The sequence below is a fragment of the Pediculus humanus genome, genomic scaffold, assembly GCF_000006295.1.
Source record: "Pediculus humanus corporis 1103172108290 genomic scaffold, whole genome shotgun sequence".
Classification (NCBI taxonomy): Eukaryota; Metazoa; Arthropoda; class Insecta; order Psocodea; family Pediculidae; genus Pediculus; species Pediculus humanus.
Genome location: NW_002987859.1, coordinates 1,634,489 through 1,646,789, shown reverse-complemented (window position 1 = coordinate 1,646,789; position 12,301 = coordinate 1,634,489). Strand labels below are relative to the sequence as shown.

Here is a 12,301-nt window from a genome sequence, read left to right as displayed (position 1 = left end):
TTGGAAAACCGTTAAACCAACGATTGTGACGTCATGGCACGGTTTTCCAGGGATGCTGTGGGCTGTACCAATTTTTAGAGAGTTTTGGTAAATTCAATTTTCAATTAAAATTTTTTTGTAAAGTTTCACTTTGTTTAATTATTAATTAAAAGTACAACTTTCTGGAATTTTTTTTTTGGGGATATGTATCAAATTAAACAAACCCCGTTTTAATGAGATATAAAAACATTTTATGTTTTTTATGTTTTTTTATGTTTTCGCGTTGCGGATATAAAAAAAAAAAAAAAAAAAAAAAAAAAAAACACACACAAACGAGAAAAATTTGAAACTTTTTTAAGGCGCGTGAAATCCGATTACGAATTTTTTTTTTTCCAGGCGAATTATATTCGACACCAAAGGTTTTCTTTTTTTAAACAGTGTCATCATCATCATCATTTTTTTACTAAAAATTGTTTAGTTCAGTAAATGTTATTCGACCCCAAAAAAAAAAAAAATTATTTTTATTTTATTTTACATTCCGTTCGGGGGGAGGGGGAAGGAGAGAGAGGGATATTCATTATAATCAAATCAAATATGGTCGGAATATTAATTTAAAAATAAAAAATTTTTTTTTCTGTCTGTGTATTGAATTAGTAGCTTTCTTTTCTGAATTAAAAAAAAAAAAAAAAACGAGGCCTAGATTTCTTAATAATAATAATAATTCCAGATTCGAGTAGTTGTTTTACAACTTTTTCCCTCCAGGCCGTCCCTCCTTCCTCTTCCCCTCCCCCTTTTCCTCTTTTTTTTTACCTTTTAACGTTTTGTAAAATTTTTTCTTTTCTTCGTTTCGTTTATTAAAATTAATTATTTGGAAAATTTTGAAGAAAATTTGAACAGGTTTATCCCCTCCCACCTGTTCCCCCACCTTTGAATCGGTTTCTGACACGTCACGAAAAAAAATTGAAAAAATTTTTAACTTCGATTAAAGAAAATTTTTTTTTTAAAGTGATAAATAAAAATTTTACGGTTGATGATTTGTTGTTGTTGTTTGTTGTTTTGTTATTGATAATAAATTTTTTGCAAGCAAACAAACAAACAAACAAACAATAATAATAATAATAATAATAATACGATTCAATAAAGAAATTTAATTTTTTTTTTTTTTTTACATACATTTATTTTTATTTCGTAATAATAAAATTTTTTTTTTTTTTTTTTTTGTAAAAAGATTAATAAATCAATGGTTAACAATTGATTGAAATCAATCAATTTATTTTATGGCTTCATTTAAAAATCGGATTTTAAAATGAATTTTGTTACACGTTTAATTTATATATTTTGAAAACGTCATCTTACGTTCGTGAAGTGAGAGGGAAAATAGAAAAAAAAAAAAAAAACACGGTACCTGATTTTTATCTCATCACATTGAACCTGAGTTTTGAACGTCGTCGTCTCATGTTTTGAAATCTGTGAAACCTGTCGGTTATTTTTTTTTTTCGGACGTGAAATTTTTCCATTTTTCCTGTCGATTCGCCCTGTAGTTTTAAAAAAAGGAAAAATAATATTAATAATAATAAAAAAATTAGGACAATTAAATTCTCTCACGCTCGTTGAAAAATAATTCGAGCTCGAGGAAATCATTTTGGAAAAAAATTAACCGGAAGTTACAATTAGTTACAATTTAAAAATTCAAAAAAACCGGAAGTTGTAAAAAAATATGGTTTTATTATTTGACTAAAATCAATACCGAACGAAAAATTCATTCAATCAATCCGGAAAAAAAAATAAACAAGACATTAAAATATATTATTTTTATTTATTTATTAGTTAAGACCCGCGCACGTGCACACGCACTCACACACACGCATACATTCCCCGGAAAATTTTTTAATAGTACTAACTATTAACGAGTACTTTTTTTTGTTTTTAAAGTGGAACCAATACAATTCACACGAACGATTGATATTTTATTTGAATGTTAAAAAAAAAGGTATTCACTCGCATCGGTCGGTCCTTTCATCTCTCTCTCTCTCTCTCTCTCTCTCTCATTTAGTGTTTTCATCACAAATATTTTTTTTTTTCTCAGTCTATCAACTCTCAAAAGAGAGAAAAAAAAAAAAAGGAGAGAAATATTGCAGCCCATGCAACATCAACAACAACAACAACAACAACCACTACTAAGGATGAAGAAGAGAAGTGGAACTCTTAAACCTGATCCATTGAAAGACCATTTTACTCGACACACACACACACACACACGCACGCACATTCAGTTCAACGTACCTGCTTGCCTGAGCCTGTATCGTTACAAGTATCGGAGATATCGGCCAAGGGAATCGGGCGCGCGCTCGAAAACATTTAACAATAATAATAATAATGATAATTCGATTCGTTTCAAACGCATGCAACGAGTTTATTCCTGCGGAAAATTATTATTATTGTTATTATCACTGTTTTACGTTCGAACGTTAAATTTAAATACGACAAAAAATTTATAATAAATCAAAATCGCGGGAAATTCAAAAAAAAAAATTTTTTCCGTTTGTTTTACACGTGTGTGTGAGTGCGTGCGTGTGCGGTCCGTGCGTGGAGGTTCTTGCTAAGTGATGATCATTATTATTATTTGATTTTAATTTTTAATATCGTTCAAGTGATTAATAATAATAATAATAAACGTGATGATTTAATTTAAAGGCATCTTATTAAGGAATATACCTGAATGATTTCCAAATATACAAACACGTGAGTAGTGCGTTTATATACCGACAGCATTATTTTGTTTCATAAATCGAAGGGAAAAAAATTTATTATATTTATATACATTATTATTATTATTATTATTATTATTATTATTATTATTTTGTTACATACAAACATGGTGGTACTAATATTAATAATAATAATAATAACAACAACAACAACAGGTTTTTATTGCCCAAGGAAATTCGTTCTGACGTGGTCAGGTGAATGAAACTCTTAACGGATTTTTAACCCGTGTATTTTTTTTTTACTTTTTGATTTGTAATTTAAAAAAAAAAAATTACCGCCATTTTTAAATTTAAATTTGTTTGTTATTTACACGACAAACAAAAAAATCTCTCGCAACGACGACAAACAATCGTCTCCCTGTTAAATTTATTTATTTTCGAAAAGACTTTTTTTTTTTTAACTTTTCTTTAATTTAAAAAATAAAAATTATTAATATTTATTTTAAAAAATTTATTTACGGTAATTTATTTTATTACGTCATCACAAATTTATTACGGTAATTTTTTTTACCGGTAATTAAAAAAAGGAAAGATTTTTACTTTTTTTAATTTTAATTTTTTAAAAAAAATTTCGTAGTAATTTTTTTTTTTAACGACGACGACGAGTCATAAAGTTAAATTAAATATTTTTTTTTTTTGTTCAATAAATTCAGGTTTTAAGGTATGTTGTCGTTTTTGTTGTTGCGGTTGTTGTCGATTAAACAAACAAAAAGTCACCGGTTTGCAGTCGAGCAAGGCAAAACATTCCCTCATCAAATTACTTCATCCCACCTTGAAAAATTTCTCTAAAAAAAAAAAAAAATAAAATAAAAATTTCATGTACGACATTTTTTTCCCCGTTTTAAACGAAATTTTTACTGCTACCACGTCGTTTTCGTTTATTAAAAACGTGGCATTAAAAAAAAAAAAAACTGTGACTCAATAACAATTATTTATATTATTTTCCCGAAAGAGAAAAATCTTATAAAAAACATTACGAATAACAATTCATAATTTTTCCTTTTCCCCCCACTAAACAATTTAATTTTTCTAATTCCACGTCAATATTTTATCGATTGTTTTCATTTGAAAACGTAGAATAAATCAATAAAAAAAATAATAAATAGGTATAAATTTTGCAATTAGGAGAAAACAATAACGAACGTCAGGTTGTCGACTCGACATCCATCAGATATATATATAAAACGATTCGTGTTAATAAAAAAAAAAAAAAAAAAAAAAAAACGGGGCAGCAGATTTTAAATTAACACTACAAAGTTTACAGTTTTTTTTTCTTATTTTATTATCATTATCGCAATTACAATTAATAAACTTGACTATAAAAAATAATAAATAATAGTCTTGGGTAGATGTCACGCATTGTATACCGTGTCACTAGTTTTTTTTTTTTTTTTTTTTTTTTATATATAGACTCACATCGACCTTTTACGCCAACTTTTAAAACGAAGAAAATTTTTTTTTTTTTTATTACTGTTGGCTAACTTTATTTAAAATCAAAGTTAATAATAATAATTATTGTTTTAACGGTTTTATAGTTTTTTTTTATGAATGAAATTTAATTTTATCGTTAATTACAATTTGAAAAAAAAAAAAAATTTTGTCGTAATATTAGAATTAAATAATTCGTCACGTTCGTTTACGTAATAAAATCAAATTTCTGTTACACTTTTTAAACAATTCCAGGTATTATTTATTATTCTTTGCTGACCAAGCAGAAGACGTAAATAATAATAATAATAATAAATTTTATTATTATTAAACATTGATTGTTCGTTGTTTGTTTTGCAATAACAAACACAATTCACCTTTTGTGTGTATTTTTTTTTTTAAATCAATTTTTGACCGAGTTTGTCGTAATTTTTATTTTGCAAATCGTCGTCGTCGTCGTACCTGAAATCACTCAACACGGGTTTCTTTGTTTTGGTGCCACGTTCTTTTTAAACTATTTTTCACATTCGAGTGTTTAAAAACCACAAAAATAAAATTTTCAACCATTTTGATTTTTTTCATTCTTCTTCGTTAAGTTGAAAAGTTAAAAAAAAAATCAAAACCTTGTTTGTCGTGTTTGTTCTTCTTCCAGTTAATTTTTCAACGTTTTTTTTTTTTGTTTGTTCTTTTGTGTTTTTAAAAGGGTGCGCCGATGTTAAAGATAAATATAACCTTTTTTTTTTTGAATGATGAGTAAATTTTGACTCGAGGGTGGGGGTAAATGATATTTAAAAAAAAAAGGATTCTTCTACGGAATCGTTTGTACGACGGTTTGTACGTCGTTTGTACGGGTTTTCTCTCTCTCTCTCTCTCTTTCCGTTTCCATTTAAATTTTAAACGAAACCTTCTCGTGTTTCATCCATAAAAAAACCGTAAAAAAAAAAAAAATTCATTGAAATTTATTATAAAAAAATAAAAAAAAAAAAAATTAAAAATTTTAATTTCCTGTAAATTATTATTATTATTATCATTATTATTATTATCATTATTATTATTATTAGGGAAATACTCGCGAAACGATTCGAATGTTTAAACATGGAGAGTAATAAAAAAAAAATTATAAACGGTAATAATATTAGAATTTTGTCAAATAAATTACTTTTTTCACGATGGTAATTTTTTTTTTTTTTTCATTTTAACACAAATTTAATTTGAATAAGTAAAACATAAACAACGACAACAAACAACAGACACACTCTACAACTCGACTAAATAATTAATGATTCGAATAATTATTAATAAATACTAATTTTATTTTTTCGTTTTTATTACCAAGATAATTTTTTTTCTCGTTTTTATTACTACGGGTAATTTTTTTTATCATTAATAATAAATTTTTATTAAAGAAAAATATCAAAAGTTACGATTCGATACGATACGATACGATACGATTGACAATCGTCACGTTACCGTTAAATATATATAAAAAAAAATTATTACAAAGTTATTACCGTGGTAATAAATAAAAACTCGACGTAGGTCACACAAATCTTTCCCTTTTTTTTTCCTCCCCCCCTCTTCTATCGGAATTTGCTCCCTCGGGGGAAATTATAAAAAAAAATTGTTATTATTATTATTTTTGACCGATTTAATTCCTTATACAGAGGTGTAACAGCCGATCGATTAATAAACATACTACTACACCAACATGAAAATGTTGCGAGTTTAAAAAAAAACATGGCGGAATCTATGCAAAAAAAAAAAAAAACCGTTAGGAAAAAGAAAAAAATTTTTTTTTGCACGTCGAAATTTAATCTTTTTATTTAATTAATTAATTATTTATTTATTCTTATCAAATTTATTTTAACATTTTCAAAATTTACCGATAAAAAACCAATAATAATAATAATAATGATTATTTTTTCAATTAGTCTCCGATTGTTTTTGTTTTGTTTTTTTTTTTTTTTTTCTATGATGAATTTATTCGCATGATATGAAGATTTTCGTTTATTAATAACAACTAATGTTTCCTTTTATGGAAATGCCAAAAAAAAAAAAATTTTTTTTTTTTTGTTGTGTTCCGGTGATTAATTACCCGCCAAAATTAAAATTTTTTTTTTTTTTTTTACGTAGTTTGTAATTAGAATTTATTTAGTATTGAATTTTTTTTTTTTTTTTTTTTAATTTATAACTGTAAAAATTTTTAATTTAATGTTGAAAAACTAACAAAAATTAAATAAATAAATGTGACGGGGGGGGGGGGGGTATAATATAAAAATGGTGGTAAAACTTGTTGTTGTTGTTATGTTGGCAAAAATGACGTTAAAATTATGTTGCAAATTTTTTTTTTTCTTCTTTGCTTTCCCGTAGGAAAAAAAAAATTAAAAAATATCATGCTAATAATTTTTTTTTTTGACGGTTTTAATGGCCGTTTCTACAAATTATTGCCTACGAACCCGACAATTCCAATTTACGATTTTAATAATAATAATAATAATAATAATAATAATAATAATAATAATAATAAGGAGGAGGAGGAGGAGGAGGTCAACGGTTGTGACGACCCGGATGTACGTCCCGGATTCTTTTTCGTTCTATAACTGAAATTAAGCAACATCGACCGCGAATTATTTGGATGTGCGACCACCGTTTGGGAAAATCACATTTTGTTGGCTTTTCCTAAAAATTTGGTTCTTAAATCGACCAGAGACAGTTTCTCCCGATCCTGATTTTACCACGGAGCCCAGAAATGGACTCTGGAAAACTTAAAATGACTAATATTTAGGTAGTAAAAGGCGAAACCCGCTCACAACCAGTATCGGGTAGAAAGACCTGAAAAACGTTTAGGCCAAAAAAAGTGTCTACCAACAAATAACAAACAATTTTTTTTTTAAAATGAATTGGCAACACTGATTAATTAAAAAATCAAACAACAACCGATGAAATTGAAATTTCACAAAAAATTCATTTTAATTTCGTTTTTTATTTTTATTTTTTTTTTCCAGTGATGTTCGCGGGGGACATTGTAGAGATACTAGAATCAAAAGCAGCATGTCTCCCCGGAAGTCGGGATCTCGAAGGCAGACCCCTAATAATAATATACGTTCCGACGGAACTTCAACCCTGGACGAAAGATAATTTAGAACACACTCTCCAATATTTTTCATCTATATTCTCGCAAGACACACGACGAAGAGGTTTCACCATATTGGTCGACTGTCAAAAAACCCCATGGAGGGTTGCTAGAGCTTGCATACGTCACGTGAGGTTATCTCTCGGACCAGACTTGGCGAGTTTCATCGTTCTCAGACCGGATGGATTCTGGGACAAGCAAAGAGTTGACAATTGTACCAAAATACGTAAGGAGGGAGAGGTGAGTGAGGAGTTTTTTTTTTTTTTTTTAAGAGAACGACCTACATTCCTTGTCAGTTTCATTCTTTTACTTCGACCGAAGAATCGTGTATACTTTTTTTTTTTTTTTTTTTTTTTTTTTACAGCCGATATTCATTCCGATTTCTAGACTTTCTAAATACGTTGATTATTCGCAACTTACAAATGATTTCGGCGGTACTTGGTCTTATAATCATTCACAATGGATACAAAATAGACTCGTAAGTGTCATGATAATAATAATAATAATTTTTAAATTTTTCGTTTGTTTTATTCGTCGTACGTAAACCGTTTGAAATTTTTTTTTTTTACGCGATCAACCGCTACTACTACAAAATTATTAATAACCTTATTTAGTGTGTGCGTGCGTGTACTTTAATAAATATACCGTATACTACTACTACAATAACTACTAATTTTAGTCGTCAGCAAGAAATGTCAAAAAATATCAGAGTGTGACCACCTACCATATGTGGAAAATTTTTTTTATTTTTTTATTTTTTCGGTCGAATAATTTACATCATTGTATTCTTTCTTTCTATCATTCTTTCTTTTTCTATAAAAAAAATTATGATTAATGTTAGTCGACGAAAACATTCGTCAAAACATTTTATTTTTTTTTTTTTGGGTTGCAAAATTAGTCGGAGTGGATGCTAGTAGCAGAAAAACACACACACACTCGCGGGGTAATAACTAATAACGTACAAACGTTTTTTTTTTTTTTTTATCGGTTCTGTGTTGTTGTTGTTTTTTAAAATTTATTCAGATTGTTTGTTCGGTTGTTCGAGAATTTTCTCCAAGTAGTATTTAATAGAGATTTAATCTGTGTAATTGTGAACCGTTATGTACAGTAATTGAAGAAGAAGAAGAAAAAAAGAATAACCTAAAACTTGTGAGAAAAAATTTAATAAAAAATAAATAAATTTTTTTTTTTTGTGCCGAACGAACAAATAAATTTTTATTATCTTTGTTAAGAAGGGGGCCAACGGGGGGAACGGGGGGAAGAAAAAAAACGAAAAAATTAAGTAAATTGAACGTCAGTTTACAGGGGGGGGAAAAAAAAGTTTTTTTTAGTACTAATCCGTGGAACGAAGGTGAAGGAAAGTCGATTCACCGTATCTCGGTAATAAAAACATTTCGTTGATTATTAAATTCGATTTATTTTTAAACGTAACGTTACCGTAAATAATAATAATAATAATAATAATAATTGTTGTCGGATTTAATGACGTGTAGTTTAGTAATAATTAAGTTTTGAGTTTTTATAAAAAAAAAAAATAGTAATAATAATAATTTTAGTATATTGCATATAGTCAGCTTCGTGAAAATGTTTTTTTTTTTTTTTTTGCAATCGTGCTTGATTTTTTTTTTTCGAAAAAAATAGAAAAATTTAAACGGCCATCTTGTTTTTTTTTTTTTTTTTTTTGGTTCAAGGAACCAGAAAGAAGGTTCATGGAATAACGTTTTAAAATACTATAAATGTTAATCTGTTATTAAAGAAAAAAATAAAAAATAAACTTTCTACTTTGTAGACATGTTTGTAATATTTTTTTTTTTACTTAATAAATAGTTTTCTGACCTTTGAACTACTACTACTACAATTATCAAAACTTTTATCAAACGATATGATAATAAAATTTAACTTTGTAATGAAATTCGTACAAAAAAAAAAGGTTTTAAGGTTGTCTTCGATCAAAAAAACTTTTTCCAATATTGTTTTGTGTAAAAACTTTTCCCTCTAAGATTTTTTTAAACGTTATTATTATTATTATTATTACAGTACGTTGAATTTTACGTGAAAGAAGCAAAATCATCACTCGGAGAATTGGAAAAATTTCATCAGAAATTAATTGAATTTACAACGAGCAAAAGGTTGAGCACACCAACGGATCCTTTCGTTTTTACAAAACAAAATTTCGACACGAATAAAATAATAGCGCAAAAAATTTTACAAACCGGTTCGTTTCTTATTTTTTTTATTATCCGTTAATTATTTTCAATCCAAGGGAAAAATAAAAAAAAAATACGCACGCATACACGTGTGTGTGTGTGAATTGAATTCGTTTCGTAGGAAAAGAATTACTCGATCAAATAGAAAAGACTGATAGGGAATGTCAGAGGAACAATTCGAACGATTGCTATAAAACGCCTCAGGATGCGACGGACACGAGGATTAAAATAGAAAAATTATTGGAAGTCATGGAAGAAAAACAAGAATGCATCGACAAAGCGTGGTTGAACATGGAAAAAAAATGCGTGGACGCGAGAGAAATCACGCTGTTGGAAACCGGAGTCGCGAGAGTGACGAAATGGATATTGGGCGTTGCGGAAACAATGTTAAATTCGCAACAGGAAGTCGGATATGACGTACCCTCGTCGGAAGAACTAAGAGCCGAACACGAAGCATTGGAACTCCAGTGCAGAGTAAGTTTTTAATACTTTCATCTCTCACTCTCTCTCTCTCTCTCTCTCAAACGTCAATGAAATAAAAAAGAAAAGAAGAAAACTGCGGTCGATTTAACCCTATTAAATCAAAACCGGTTTTTACATTATTTATTTATTTATTTTTTTTTTTTACGCAGCAAATAAACGTTAGAAAAGTCAATTAAAATAGAAAGTAAAACGTATAAAAACCTAAATTTTTTTTTTTTTTTTTTAAAGGTGTTAAAATTATAATTATTTTACCTTCTCTCTCTCTCTTCTTTCCCCCCTCTCTCTTTTTTAATTTCGATTGTACATTTTTTTTTATGTCACGAATTTGAAAAAAAAAATTTTTTTGAGGTTTATAAAAATCGAAATAAACGAAACAAACACGACGACAACGATTACGAAAGTTAGGGGGGGGGAAAAAACGACGTGTCAATAGCAATTTCAAATTGTTTCCTGTTTGTTTATTTAGGAAACCTACGGTCAGTACGCAGAACTTTTACATAAAATAGACATACTCCCACAATTGAACATAAACATACCGGAAGATTTAAAATCTCAACGGGATTTTATGGATTTCGTTTGTAGAAGTTTTGCCACGAGATTAGAAAGAAGGCGTAACATATTAATCACGTGTTTAAGATTTTACAGGCTCGTTACCGAAGTAAGTAAACATTATTATTATTATTATTATTATTATTATTATTATCACTATTTTAATAATTTAAAACTCGAACGAACGAAAACATAACCTCCTTTTAATTCTTATTTTATTTTTTAAAGTATTTTGAAAAAACAAACGAAGTTTTCGAAACTTTGGTCGTGTCCACGGAGGATTCCGCCGAATCCACTTTGGAATCGGCTTACGGAAGTTTACAAGAATTACAAGAAAATCAAATCAACATAAGTAAATAATAATAATAATAAATTAAAAGTCGAATGATTTCAAATAAACCATATATATCGTAAATTAAATTTTTTTTTTTTTTTTAAAAAAAGATTTTCTAGCCAAAGAATTACTCAAAGAAGGTGAAAAACTTTCGGATTTGTTATCAATGCCCGTTAAAGACGCTTTGGGACGAGATGTTGATGTCAATTACGAAAATGATATCGTCAACGTTCAGGAAATACTTGGAGCGACACTATCTAGAAAGCAATTATTTAGCGATAGCGTAGATTTGCAAAAATTAACGTTGGAACAAGTAACTCACGTACACGTATACGAAAAAGATGCCAAACAAGCTGTGAGTCGTTGCGTTTGTTTTGTTTTGTTTTCGGTGCAACATACGTTTAAATAATAATAATAATAAAACCCGAAATTATAAGGACGCGGTTGTTTTTGAAAAAAAAAAAAAAAAAAAAGGTGTTTATTTATATTACAGGTGCAATGGTTGAATGACCTCTTTCAAGTTATGATGAAGGAGTATGTGCACGTCGGTTGTAACGTTAACGAGATACAAATGATGAAAGAAGAACATCAAGCTTTTCAAGAAACAGCTAAAGTAATTTAAAAAATTTTCCGCCTCCCCTCCATCCCTCCCCCTTCATATTTATTATTATTATTATTATTCGCACAGGGCACTTACGATTACGGTTGTCAGCTTTTAAATGCGGCCTCAGCTTTGAGACACTCTTGCAAACTACCAGAAGATTATAACGTTCAACTGACGCAAAATCTTTGGCAAGCGTGGAAACGTTTACAAATGGTTGGACAAGAACAAATGACGAGACTGAGAGTATCTGCAGTTTTTCACAGAACCGTTCAAGAGGTATTATCATCATTTTCATTATCAATCACGATTCGTTAAAGACGCCATTTTGATTTTTTCTTTTCTTTTTTTTTCGTTAAGCATTGCAAACAATTAAAAGAATTGAGAAATTCCGTTCAGGAATTGACGAAAATCGAAGATGCGAACAAGAAAAAATTAAAAATAAGAAAATTGTTACACAACAGAGAAAAATTACTCATGGAAGTCGGTAGAATGGTCAGATTGGGACGTTTGTTGAAAACTAGACTCAAAGAACCCGTTTTCCCCGAACAAAGGTAAACAAACAAACAAACGAACAATCAGCGTTTATAATAATAATAATTTTAATTTTTTAAATATTTCCCGTTGATCTTCCACGCGGCGAAAACAAACGAGTGATGGTAGATAAAATAAAATTAAATTAAATTTAAAAAAAAAACGTCGTGTAAATAACTAAAAAATTAAAAATAAATAAACGTGCGTATAGAAAAACAAACGATTCGGAAAGTTAAAACTAACTTGGCTCCAACTACTAAAAAAAAAAAAAAATTTAATTTTAAT

General features: G+C 28.4%; 1 protein-coding gene across 1 annotated transcript; it reads left to right on the top strand.

The window, feature by feature from the left end:
- Positions 1-7,182: 7,182 nt before the first annotated feature.
- Positions 7,183-12,040, top strand: Phum_PHUM541130 (Hyaluronan mediated motility receptor, putative; the record flags this gene model as incomplete). Its single annotated transcript, XM_002431653.1, has 10 exons — positions 7,183-7,548; positions 7,673-7,790; positions 9,368-9,523; positions 9,637-9,989; positions 10,465-10,656; positions 10,776-10,899; positions 10,992-11,236; positions 11,375-11,494; positions 11,570-11,761; positions 11,843-12,040. 10 exons carry the CDS (start codon positions 7,183-7,185, stop codon positions 12,038-12,040), a joined length of 2,064 nt encoding a protein of 687 aa, XP_002431698.1.
- Between the last annotated feature and the right edge of the window lie 261 nt (positions 12,041-12,301).